Here is a 12,091-nt window from a genome sequence, read left to right on the forward strand (position 1 = left end):
GGCGACGAGAAAGGGTCGAACTCACCCATATCCTGACAGATAAAACCGAACTGCTTTGTACAAAAGTAGTTATATTCTGCTTGAACCAGGACTTCTACTAACCCATCCGTTCGCCTCTTGCCTGCTCCCTTCTCCCGCTCCCACCACTTCAGCTGTTGATATAATTAACCAATTTAGCTTTGCATTATTATTTATAAGTTGTGTTTATTTAATTAACTGACAAAGTTACAGGTTTGTCAATATCGTCACTTATAATTTTCGCTGAAAAAAAAGAAATGCAAATTTCTTTACTTTTACAATGTGAAATGATTGCTGCTCCTCGTGTGTGTGTGTGTGTGTGTATGTGTATGTGTGTGTGTGTATGTGTGTGTGTGTGTATGTGTGTGTGTGTGTACGTGTGTGTGTGTGTCTGTGTGTGAGTTTTGCTTGGCTTAAAAAGGCGGCTTGCATTTTGGAAATGAGACTTGCCCCTTTTTGGCTGGCGCAAAAGGTTCTTAATGCTAAATACTAAATATTATGAACATTTTTGATGTGGCTGATTTTTGCTTGTTTTTTTTTTGTTGTTTGTTGTGTTTGGTGGTTAAGTGAGTTTTGTGGGTTGTGTTGGTTGTGTTGGTTTGTTGTTTGTCGCTTGTCGTTGGAAGAGTGTTCAACTTTTCATCATCGCATCCTCGATGAAGTTGCTCGGTGTGAGATCATCGGGAATGTCCGGTACCATGGGATATAGATCCAGATTCGCTTTGAACTCGTCAATGTCCGTAATTGTGCTTGCATCGCCCTCTTTGGGTAGAAAGGTAACGTTCAATTTGTTGGCCAGCGCCTGGAAAAGCTCATCCTCATCCTCCTCTGAGCTAGTCTCCATTTCCACATCCTCCTCCATGTCATCGTCATCGTCATCATCATCACTATCATCAACATCATCATCATCGCCATCACCAATGATCTCGACGGAACGCTTGGCCCTCGCTTTGGATTTCGCTGCCAATTTGCAGCAAGTTGTTTTATCCGGTTTGTTGCCAATGATCTGTATGGACAACTTGCGCATATTGCTGATCTCGTTCTCCAGCAGAAAAGCGATGATTTCACGAGCGGTCAAAGTGCGCAGCACTTCGATCTGCTGGCGACGACGATCGAACATGTACTTCTCGTTGACAATCTCGGTCCAGTTGCGCAGGAACTCCGTTCCGAGGGCCATATCGGCGACCATCTTTAGCTTGATGAGTGAATCGCGAGTGTGATCGTAGTCCCCCTGTGGCATATTCTCAAGTATTGTCAACATATTGGCACGGAACACCTCGATGCGTTGCTCCACATGGCTAGCGGTTGTATTCGTCTCTTGTGAATTGACCATTATTGAGTAGCCGATGATGCTGTAATTCAGACGCACTGTGGCACCCACATGGTAGCCCAACTGCTCCTTGGTGCGCAGCTGATCGAACAGCGGCTCTTCTACGAACATCATCAGCAAATCCAGAATGCACTCCAGCCGCACACTATTTGGCCCAATTTGATAGTAATTCGTGGTCACCGTATTCGTATCCTGTTCGTTTAACGCATGACAGCGTATATAGTGTGCGCCCTGAGGCAATTGCACAGTGCGATCCTCAACAAAGCTATGCTCCTTGATGGGCCGGCAGCCGAGGCGCGTCAGCAGCGTGTTCATCACATTGTGCGCCTGCTCCTCCCTATAGTTGCCCTGTATCAAACCCTGCACGTACAAATGCTGCGGGAATAAATGTGAAAACTCCTGCAGATCCTTGAGCGTTATCTCATTCAAACTCTTGTACTTGTCGATCATCAAGAAACGCATGTGCTCCACAACGCATAGACGCACATCCCTAAAAAAAAAAAACACACACACACGAGAGAGACAAAAAAAAGAAAGAAAATAGTTAGAATCTTGAAATATGTGGCATATATATAGTAATTAATTTAAATCCAGTTTTGCAAATAGCTGAATGCATTATTGATTTGGTGGATCGATGGATGTTTGATTCTACTTTGAAAATTGAGGGAAAGGACGATAGACACAATTCAGAGTAAACAACTCGGATTATCGGGACTGACCTGTTAAGAGCACGCGGTTTGATCAGCGTGTTGAAATATGTCTTGCGCTTATCCTTAACAAATGTGGCGAGCATCTCCTCGGTGAGCATGGACTCGACGTTAATCATTGCCTGGGCTATCGTCTCGATGATCAGATGCAGCTTCTCATTGTAGCCGTGCACCTGCAAAAGTATACCCTTCTCGCTCACACCGAATGTATAGTCCAAGCCGGCATTGGTTGCCGGATAAAGTTCCTCGCCAACATGGAACTTGACTAGCTCCTCGTACAGAGCACACATGGCATCACTGCAAGACAGATAGATTAGAGTATGGATTAGTTTACAAGAGAGACACTATTAATGAGTGAAACAAGTTTTCTAAATCAATTTTTGCATTTTATTTCGCTTTACTTACTTTTTGGCGCTCTTGCGCTGAAGGGGCGAGATTAGGTAGAAGGACATGTAAACCCCGGGCAGATCGAATTTATCGTCTGGACGGAACCACAGCTCACAGGTTTCGTTTTGTATTAGTTTCTTGGGCACGTCGGGTATCTCGGGTTTACCATCGGCATGCCAGAAGATTGTAAAATCTTGGGGGACAAAGCGATTGGGCCCAGGCAAAAAGAGGTGCGGCATCGATGAAGCATCCGTTTCCTTCCACAGCTGTTGCCACTTAGGTGGCATGGGAGTGCTGGTGTATTCGGTTCCGAACCACTTCTCCGTCTTATCGAATATCAGATCTCCGTATTTGCGTGCCGTCAGCATCAAATTGAACTTGAACTCATTCAAATGGCCAATTAGTTCTTTTAGATGCGGTTCGTTGTACTCAAAATAGAGCTCATTGCCAGTGAGGATATCCTTGGGCGGAAAGTATTTGGTATTCTGAACCAACTGCTGTACATTATCCATGGCGGGACGCTGTGGCTGGAAGCGGAATGCGGTTGCTTCAATGCCCTGCTGCTCATCGAAGATGACGCGCAAGGCTTTGGGATCGGCATTGGCCAGAACCTTGATATAACCGAATGTGGCCGCGAGGACGTCATCAATATTCTTGAAACCCTCATCGGTGAGATAGATGCACACATTGAATAGACTATATATCGAATTGAGATCGAAGCCATCGTTATCGATGCCAGCGACGAGCTCCAGAGCCCACAGGCGACGCCGGAGATAGGCGCAAAGGCTGCCCGCGCCCTCGTGGCCGATAATATAGGCGAGAAATTGATCCGGCTTGCTGCGATAATACTGACGCACATTGGGCAGCACCCAGGTCAGCTCCAGCTTGCACACATTCTCTACGGGCTTTACGAAGAACGCATGCTGGTGGAACTCATCGCGGAACGCGTTGCGGTAATTGAATCCACTCAGATCAGGTGCCTGTACGCCGGGATTGGCTGGTATATCGGTAAAGTGGCGCAAAACGAGCGCTTCCAGCTCATCGATGGGTAGACGAGCCTGCATGCACAAATACATGCGATTGGAGGTATAATGTTCGCGACGGATCTTGTGCAACAGTTTGTACATCACTTGATCATCGACATTATCCTTTAAAGTTTTCAGATTGCCCCAGGAGAAGGTGCCGTGGGGAAAACCCTCGGATGCCAGGCTGGCCAGCAGCTGGTCACGACGCAACTCATCCTCCTGGACGATCTGCTGGAATTCTGAGTCCACCGAGCAGCGTTCGCGTTGCATTGCCTCCTGTTTCATTAGAGGATGCTTCATCAGAGCCGTGAAATAATCGAGACTCGAATCGAGATGCTTCTCAGCCACCTCAAAATAAAACACTGTATCCTCGCTATCGGTGAGGGCATTGGCGAATCCGCCACATTTAGTGATGTGCGCATCAAATATGTTTTCCTCCGGATACTTTTCCGATCCCATGAATATCATGTGCTCCAGAAAATGCGCCAGTCCCTGATAATCACGTGGCTCCGCAAACGAGCCGTAATCCATGAGCACGGCACAGGCTGCCAGCTTCTCGTCGCCCTCCTCGCTGTCCGAGTCGGAGTCATGCTGACTGCTTCCCGACGAGGATGATGATGTTGTGTCGTCGCTGGAGTCAGGCGTGCTCTCAGTCTCCGCAGATGTCTCCTCGCCAATCTCGCCCTCGCAAATTGACGACTCTGATGTGGTAAAGCCATCATGTGGAATCGGACTTGGATCCGAGATGATCAGAGCATGCAAGCCATTTGGCAAGAGCAGTGTCCTGGAAAAGAATAAGTTAAAAACGCATCTTAATTTCTATTGCAGCTAGGTTGAGCCAATGAATTGCGCTACACAACAACATATGCCACAAACTCAGCTGCTGAAGTCCCACAAGATATTTCAACACTGAGCGAAATACGATATTAAAAGAAAATGAAAGACATTTCAATTCTCCAGCGGTCGCGCACCTTTCAGCTATTGACATTGTATGAACTATCCACTATCTTCTGTTGGAACATTTGCACAGCTGCATTCGGCGCTTGCGCAGCTGTCTACACATGCTGTAGCCAGGCTCATTGAAATTAAATAATAATAAACCAAGCAGATCGAATACAAATGGAAAACGTTTAAGCTATTGATCTTTTTATACTCTTCAAAGCCGGGCTACCTATGTAAATATATATGCAAGCAACTATCATCTCATCTATCATCTATCAAATATAGAAGAAAAGGAAACTGCAGCTGTGAGTGCAGATGCATAAGCACATGCACATGTATGCGTTAGTTAGATGGGTGCGCTACTTACTTGTAGAGTTTTTTGTCCATTTCCGACTTGTCGGGTGACTCCAAATATTTGACTTGGGTAGACATACTGAGCTGTGCTTGTTGGTATCTCTGTGTGGTTAGTAATTGTAATTGCAGATTCTTACGGCAGTTTCGGTAGTGTAAGAAATTGAATTTCGTCCGAATTATTACTAACGTCGATACGCACGATGAAAATAATGTTGTTTGTGAAAGGCAAAGTTTGAAGCACCGACTGCTGTGGTGTAGCCAAAGCATACACAGTCTATATACAGAAAAATCGAAGTCGTAATCGCTATTTAATATTTAATTTACTGTGCTTAACTCACCTTTCGCCGCGTGGTGGCCGACCAAGTGTATTTTTGCTGGCGTTAACAAGCTGCAACGATGTCGATATTAAAACTGCGATTAAAGCACGAATCGATTATTCGACTATTGTTTGCCCGTTCGTACCTTTGCCGGTAAGCCTTTCGTGTTCAGTATCAAGTGACAAGTTATTTAAATATCGCACAATATAATATCTTCTCAAATCGAAATATAATATGTAGTTGAAAAAACGCAGGCTTAGTATTGTTATCTTAAAAATTTAAAAAAGTTCTCCCAAGCTCATGTCACAGGTTAGACAAAAAACCTATCGATACTGACAAGTGTTGTTTAATGATCAAAATGACAGCACGGCGAAACAGCTGTTTTCAGCCCAGCACTTTGCCGATAACGATAGTTTCTTTTTTGACATGCAATGAGGGTACATGTGTGCGTGCGTAAGTAAGTAGCATATATACGCATGTGCATGTGTATATTTATGGCGACAACGAAAATAATAAATAAATAAATGCTATATATACGTGCATTAGTGTGTTTGTTGGATGATGCATAAGGATGACAAGTAAATAAACACGTTCGCTCGCCAAGTAACAACCTACTCACAGCGCAGCAACAACAGCAGAATTAAAACAAAAACTAAAAATACGGTAGGCGCAACTGATAAACTTATCAAAAAAACGACAATAATTCTAATTTTGCCTATGCTTAAGCGCCTCTATGTGTGTGTGTGTGTGTGTGTGTGTGAGTGAGTGAATAAATATATTTACCTGCTGGAGTTGGGCGCGTGTTATGTTTTTTTGCACGGCACGACGAAACACGTTTAAATTAGATTTACACGAATTAGTCAAAAAAAATATATGATAAGTTACGCTTTTAGAATTCACAAATTAAATAAAGAAACTAAATTTTTGAAGTAAAATTCAAAATAAACGTATATCTTGAAAATCTACTAAAATGAATGCAAAACGGAAGAGGAAAACTGCCGGATCTAATCATTTGTGGTTCGTGCCGTGAAAAATGCAATTCGCGCTCATCTCTAATACATTACATTTAACTACTTACCTATTGTTGTTTTATTTTTTTAATTTCTTATTCTTTTTTTTTTGTGTTTTGTTTCATGTGTTTATGTTGCGGCCACACACAGTTTTCCAATCATTGGAGGCGGCTGATTCGGCTAACTTACAAAAGCCAGTTGCAGTAAAGCAAAAAAAAAAAACACAAAACAATCAGCAACAACAGCAGCGCTCACAAAGTGACAGCGCAGAGAAGCAGACACAGGAAATAGACAATAATTAAATATTCCAAGTGCGTGCTGGGCAAAGAGACAAACAAGAGTCAGAGCTAAACCAATATTGGGACTCGACTCGACTCGACTGTAATAAAATATAATAGGAGCGATAAACAGTTGCTGAGGGAGGATGGCCACTGGCCACAGCAGCAACATCAGCAGCGATATGCCCGATCATCGCAAGCGGAACACCTTTACCAGCTACGTGGCGCCAATGGTGGGGGATATACGCGTCACTGCGGATACGAACGAATGGTGCCTGCCCAGCGATTTGCGTGATGTGCATTTGGCCAAGCCTCGTCTACTGTCGGGGGAGCAAATTGTTGCCAGTGCACCCGCCTACATGTACTCACCCATTGCACCCATGGAGGAGAGCAGCAACAGCAGCAGCAGCGGCGGCGGCGGCGGTGGCGGCAGCAGCAGCAGCACCTTCACTGGCGGTGGCAACAGCAACAATAGTTATAACACTAACAGTAGCAATGGCAACAATAGCAACAATGGCAGTCGATCCACCTACAAAGATTCCACGTTTGGCCTGCTGAGTGTTACCAATTTCAAGTTGGCCTTTGTGCCGTTGCATGCGAGATCAACATTGTCTACGGTGGCCAGTGATCTCTATCAAGAGAATGCATATCTTGGACGCAACGAGATCACACTGAATAACATCGATCAGATCTATACGATTGCGGAGCAGGGACGTGCAGCGAGTGCCCTGCAAGCGGCACGGATGGCCAGCAGTCGACGCAAGAAACTGGAGCCAGCCAAGCAGCATAATATCAATGGCCGCATTGTTGCGCTGCATATAATCTGTGCAAATTTCCGTCTGCTCAAGTTTGCGTTTCAGCAACAGGACTCCAAGTTGAGTGACTATGGTAAACTAATTGCCTCCGCTCTGGCCCGCTTCGCCTATCCGATGCGGCATGATCTGAGCTTTGCCTATGCCTATCGGGAGCCCTACTATTCCACATTAACCGGCGTCAGCATGTACGCCAGCAAGAATGACTGGGCGAGGGAGCTGATTCGATGCGGTGCCACCGAATGGCAAGTGATTAGTGCTAGCAGTGTTCCTCAACTCCAGAATCGGCTGCAATCTTGCAAATATCAACTGCCACCGCACTTTGTCATCCCCAAGTGCTGTGATGTGGAGCGTTTCCTACAGCTTTCGCTGGCATTTTGCGACTCGCGTGCGGCCTTTTGGGTATATAGTTATGGGAGTGGTGCCGCCTCCCTTGTGCGTCTGGCAGAGTTGCAGCCGGCGTCACAGCAGGATACCAAAATGGAGAACATTATGTTGGAGCTGGTGCGCAAGTGTGATGAGCGTAAGCAATTGAAGTTGCTCCAATTAACAGATGAGCTGCCCAGTACACAGGATGTGCAGCGGGCCTATCAAAAGTTGAGGCGTCTCTGCACCCCAGAGTCACCGGAGAAGTTTATGATGCAGGACGACAAGTACCTGGGACTGCTGGAGAAGACCAATTGGCTGTTTTATGTGTCGCTCTGTTTGCGCAATGCCTCCGAGGCAGCGGCCACATTGCGTGCGAACATCACTTGCGTTCTGCAGGAGTCCAATGGTCGCGATCTGTGCTGTGTCATTAGCAGCCTCACGCAACTCCTTCTCGATCCGCATTTTCGCACCATCGATGGATTTCAGTCACTGGTGCAGAAGGATTGGGTTGCGTTGGAGCATCCGTTTCAGCGTCGATTGGGTCATGTCTATGTGTCTCGAGGCGGTACCGAGCAGGCACCGGATAGCGAACAGAGCCCCGTCTTTCTGCTCTATCTGGACTGCGTGTGGCAGTTGCTGCAACAGTTTCCCGACGAGTTTGAATTCTCGCAAACGTATCTCACGACGCTGTGGGATGCGTGCTTTATGCCCATCTTTGATACGTTCCAATTTGACAGTCAGGCCCAGCGGACGCGTGCCGTCAACGAGGGACGACTCGTGCTGCGCCCCGTGTGGGATTGGGGCGAACAGTTCTCCGACAAAGACAAGATGTTCTTCAGCAACCCGTTGTATCAGCGACAGCGTGGCGATCTCGGCACCGCACAAAATTATCGACGCTCCCTCGCAGTGGGTCAAAGTAAGATGAGCCAGTTGCCAACGCAGGTGCAAGCGCTGGGGCAATCTTCACCCTCTCGTTACACCATCAATCCGCAGCTGTTTGCAACGCAATCGACGGTGCCACAGGATCGCTATCTGCAGCCGCGGCATCGAATTATTGATCTGGCTGTGTGGGATCAGTGCTATTATCGCTGGTTGCCCGTCTTGGATATTCGCGGTGGTGGTCAGCCACAGGTGGATCTCTTTCATCGCCTGCTGCTGAGTAACATTGCGAAAATGCAGCGCTGCATCGAGTTACAAAGTCTTGAGGAGTTGCCCGATGCCTTCTACGAGGCGATCGGTGAGACGAGACCCAAACAGCAGCAGGAGGAGCCCGTTGAGTATGTGGACGGTGTGGAAAGACGACGCAAATCGCTGCCAACTACTGCATCGGGTGGCGGATCTTCGGCAAATGGTTTGGCTGTGGTGAATGGTGGCCCCTTGCAGCTATCGACGCTATCATCGTTCTTTCCTTTTGGCAGTCCTATTGCTGGCGATGCGCCACATGAGCTCTACGACATATTATTGAGCAGCAGCACTGAGTTGCTGCTGGACACCTCTTCCTTTCTGGACAAATCATCCATTGTATGAGACGCGCTGCAAGCGTGCGCAAATTCAAGCTGCTCGCTACTTTTGCTACACGTTGTTAAATGCGCTACTCGTTACTCGTTACTGGTATTCGTCATCGTCGTAGTCGTTGTCGAGTGTTCCAATCTTCGCTACAACTGCTGGTTTATTTTAGAAAGTATTACAAATTATATATTTTTTTTTATATATACATATAAATATTTTTATATATATGGCATATCGCGTTTAACACACTTTTTATTATTGTTTACTAATAGGGCAACTTGTCTATCGCATAAGTACTTTTTTGTTTATTTGATGTTATGTATACAGCTATTTTTGATGATAAAATGAACAACTTATTACCTACAAAATAGGAAAGCAACAAAACAACAATAATTATTGTAATAGTTAACAATCAAAACGAAGAAATTAAACAAATGTTATGTGCAAGCAATTTTTAAATACTACATACATGTATGTAAACAAATCAAAAACAAAAGAAGAGAAAAACACCAACTAAATCAAACATGTATTATATTCTTATATTGTAATATTTAAACAACAAAATAAATTAAAAAATGTAAAAAACTAACTGACTCGCAGTGCCTCAAACTAGATCGCGGCCCTCAAGCAACGACTGCAGCAAACTGCGACATTCTTTTAGGCGCAAACAGGCCGCTCTAACTCGGCCATATCCATATAGATAACAATTACCAACTCTCATTGTATTCAATAATTATATGGTCATACAAAGAGCCAAACATTGGTTTGAACGACATTGAATGACCATCAAAGGGTTAAGCACAAAAAAAGCTGCTTCGAACAACTGTAAATGGCACAAATTGAAAGCTTAGTTTTGCACGCAGCTTACAATTACTGAAGAGATGGCCGACGAGCAGCAGCAGCAGCAGCAACAGCAGCAGAAGGTGCAACAGGAACAGTCCTGCCCCGCTGAAAGAAGACGGCGCCGAGCCCAGCCGATGCCTCCGGACAACATGATACGCAACTCCATTGCAAGCAGTCTGACGCAGATTATAGTAAATATGCAAGATGAGGACAGTAAGCAAAAGTGCCGCGAGCTTTTGCAGGTTGACGATTTGATTCAGGGTGCCCATATTAAAATTCTAACTGTGCTGGAGCAGATCGATCTGGAACGTGAGCAACGCGAACGTGCTATCAGCGAGCGCAGGCATCGCCGCAGTAATCAAGAGAATTAAAATAACAATTTAGCAGATAACGAGTACTTAGTGGAGCATTGAGACACAACTTTGTATACGTAACTCATTAATTAAAGATTTAATAATAAAACATAGCGTTTAGACCACTCATATGTAGGTATTTTGTTTTTTGGCCTACTTTTTCGCCGTGTCTTTGGCCTCTTCGGCCTTCAGCAACTCCGACACGATGCCCACCTTTTTGAGCTCCTCGATTAGATCGCCACTCTGATGCAACTGCAGCAGGATATCACAGCCGCCCACAAATTCACCATCGATAAAGACCTGTGGTATGGTTGGCCAATCGGTGTAGTCCTTAATGCCTGGTTAAGAGATCCAAAATAATCGATTTAAGCATCTACAGTTATCAATTTTGTTTTCTACATTTTTTTTGTAGCTAACTTACCCTGACGCAGTGCCTCGTTCTGGAGAACATCGTGTGCATCGTATTGAACGCCATGCATGCGCATTATTTGAACGACAGCGTTACTGAAGCCGCAGCGTGGTGCTTGTGGATTTCCCTTCATGAATACGACCACCTTGTTGGTGCGCACCAGTTTGTCAAGTGTGGCTTTGTCCAATGCCGCCGGTGGCGGAGCAGATGTGTCTGCGCTGTACCAACGTGGTGTGGCGGATGCCAGCACTTGTGGCATTGTTGTTTTTGCTGCTGTCATCGCCAAATTGCTGGCATAGCTCGGGCGCAATAGAATTTGGCAAATTCTGTTCATCCTTTCGTTTGTTTTTATTTGATCTACTCAACAATTTGTCAATTGGAACTTGTGTTGTTTTATAATGTGCTTTCTATGTTATGTCGACGCAAAAGGCGCTTACATCTGTGCTGTTAACGCAACTTTGAGCTGTCGTCAACGCAAATATGCGCTGCTTAACATATGTGTACGATAAGTTATGTGCCTCTTACGTTCATTACGTATTCGCTGTTAACGTTGCACATATTGAACGTTTATTTCAAATTCAAAATTGATGAAAAGTACTTCTTTTTATTTCTCAAACTTATCCAAGTCCAACAAAAATGCTTATTAGCATTTTAAAAATTCTTAGCTCTTGCACTAAATAATAAAACACAATGAGACCAGGTTTCATCTGAAAATTTTTATTTCCAACTGTTTTTATGACCTTAACACCAAACTTCATAAATATCTTTTACAGTTTTTAATTTATTTTCTGTGTTGATCTTTTTTGTCAGCCAAAGATTCTGCTGTTTTGTTTTAATATGTGATTTAGTTAATTTTTCTTTTTTGCTTAACTCTTATGCCCTCGTGCGGTTCACAAAATCAGGAAGAAAGTAACAACATATTCATACATACTTCATTTACAAACCAAAGAAAGAAATAGACAAATCAATACCATTCAGTTGTTATCCAGTTATACTTACATACATATATATATATATATATATATATGTACCCCATATGTGAGTACGTTTGTTTTTCGATTTTGTTTTTTATGTGGGGGAATTGCTTTTCAAAAAATGCTTATTAAAACTAAAGTATTCGTAATATAGTGGTTAATATCTATTATATAGAAAATAAATCGAATCACACACCTATAGTTACAGTTTTTGTTTATACTTTGTTTTGTGTTTTTGTAGGTAAATCAAAAATAGAATGCCTTGCAAGCTTTTAGATCTAGAATTAAGATCAAAATAATTGCATTAATTGAGGGAGTTTCAATTTCGTTTCTTGCGACGCAAATGATCAAATAAAACCCTGAAAGAATAGCATGAAAAACATAATAAAGTGTGAACAATAGGAACGTTTATTTTTTAATTTATTTGATATATATATATATTTATATATATATA

The 12,091-nt window shown here is 44.0% G+C and overlaps 4 protein-coding genes across 4 annotated transcripts; 2 read left to right on the top strand and 2 right to left on the bottom strand.

The window, feature by feature from the left end:
• Positions 1-178: 178 nt before the first annotated feature.
• LOC6565550 (nardilysin) lies at positions 179-5,919 on the bottom strand. The gene is made up of 6 exons (XM_001992245.2): positions 5,864-5,919; positions 5,102-5,151; positions 4,777-5,037; positions 2,461-4,251; positions 2,068-2,352; positions 179-1,838 (listed from the first exon to the last, which is right to left on the bottom strand). The coding sequence occupies exons 3-6, from the start codon at positions 5,028-5,030 to the stop codon at positions 650-652; spliced, it is 3,519 nt and encodes a 1,172-aa protein (XP_001992281.2). The 5' UTR covers positions 5,031-5,037; positions 5,102-5,151; positions 5,864-5,919; the 3' UTR covers positions 179-649.
• On the top strand, positions 5,600-9,638 carry LOC6565551 (myotubularin-related protein 10-B). Its single transcript, XM_001992246.3, has 2 exons — positions 5,600-5,743; positions 6,241-9,638. The coding sequence occupies exon 2, from the start codon at positions 6,515-6,517 to the stop codon at positions 9,074-9,076; it is 2,562 nt and encodes an 853-aa protein (XP_001992282.1). The 5' UTR covers positions 5,600-5,743; positions 6,241-6,514; the 3' UTR covers positions 9,077-9,638.
• A 248-nt stretch (positions 9,639-9,886) lies between these two features.
• Positions 9,887-10,383, top strand: LOC6565552. Its single transcript, XM_001992247.3, has one exon. The coding sequence runs from the start codon at positions 9,940-9,942 to the stop codon at positions 10,270-10,272; it is 333 nt and encodes a 110-aa protein (XP_001992283.1). The 5' UTR covers positions 9,887-9,939; the 3' UTR covers positions 10,273-10,383.
• LOC6565553 (glutaredoxin-related protein 5, mitochondrial) lies at positions 10,333-11,106 on the bottom strand. Its single transcript, XM_001992248.3, has 2 exons — positions 10,676-11,106; positions 10,333-10,592 (listed from the first exon to the last, which is right to left on the bottom strand). The coding sequence occupies exons 1-2, from the start codon at positions 10,995-10,997 to the stop codon at positions 10,408-10,410; spliced, it is 507 nt and encodes a 168-aa protein (XP_001992284.2). The 5' UTR covers positions 10,998-11,106; the 3' UTR covers positions 10,333-10,407.
• Between the last annotated feature and the right edge of the window lie 985 nt (positions 11,107-12,091).

The sequence above is a fragment of the Drosophila grimshawi genome, unplaced genomic scaffold (genome assembly GCF_018153295.1).
Source record: "Drosophila grimshawi isolate 15287-2541.00 unplaced genomic scaffold, ASM1815329v1 contig_848, whole genome shotgun sequence".
NCBI lineage: Eukaryota > Metazoa > Arthropoda > Insecta > Diptera > Drosophilidae > Drosophila > Drosophila grimshawi.

What these genes read in the sequence shown, in the direction of transcription:
- LOC6565550 (XM_001992245.2), bottom strand. Translation starts at nt 5,030, where the DNA reads ATGCTTTGGCTACACCACAGCAGTCGGTGCTTCAAACTTTGCCTTTCA. An exon ending in ATGGACAAAAAACTCTACAA is followed by an intron (nt 4,252 to 4,776) that starts GTAAGTAGCGCA and finishes ATTCTTTTCCAG; the next exon opens with GACACTGCTCTTGCCAAATG. An exon ending in CAGCGCAAGAGCGCCAAAAA is followed by an intron (nt 2,353 to 2,460) that starts GTAAGTAAAGCG and finishes TCTGTCTTGCAG; the next exon opens with TGATGCCATGTGTGCTCTGT.
- LOC6565551 (XM_001992246.3), top strand. Translation starts at nt 6,515, where the DNA reads ATGGCCACTGGCCACAGCAGCAACATCAGCAGCGATATGCCCGATCAT.
- LOC6565552 (XM_001992247.3), top strand. Translation starts at nt 9,940, where the DNA reads ATGGCCGACGAGCAGCAGCAGCAGCAGCAACAGCAGCAGAAGGTGCAA.
- LOC6565553 (XM_001992248.3), bottom strand. Translation starts at nt 10,997, where the DNA reads ATGAACAGAATTTGCCAAATTCTATTGCGCCCGAGCTATGCCAGCAAT. An exon ending in GAACGAGGCACTGCGTCAGG is followed by an intron (nt 10,593 to 10,675) that starts GTAAGTTAGCTA and finishes TCTCTTAACCAG; the next exon opens with GCATTAAGGACTACACCGAT.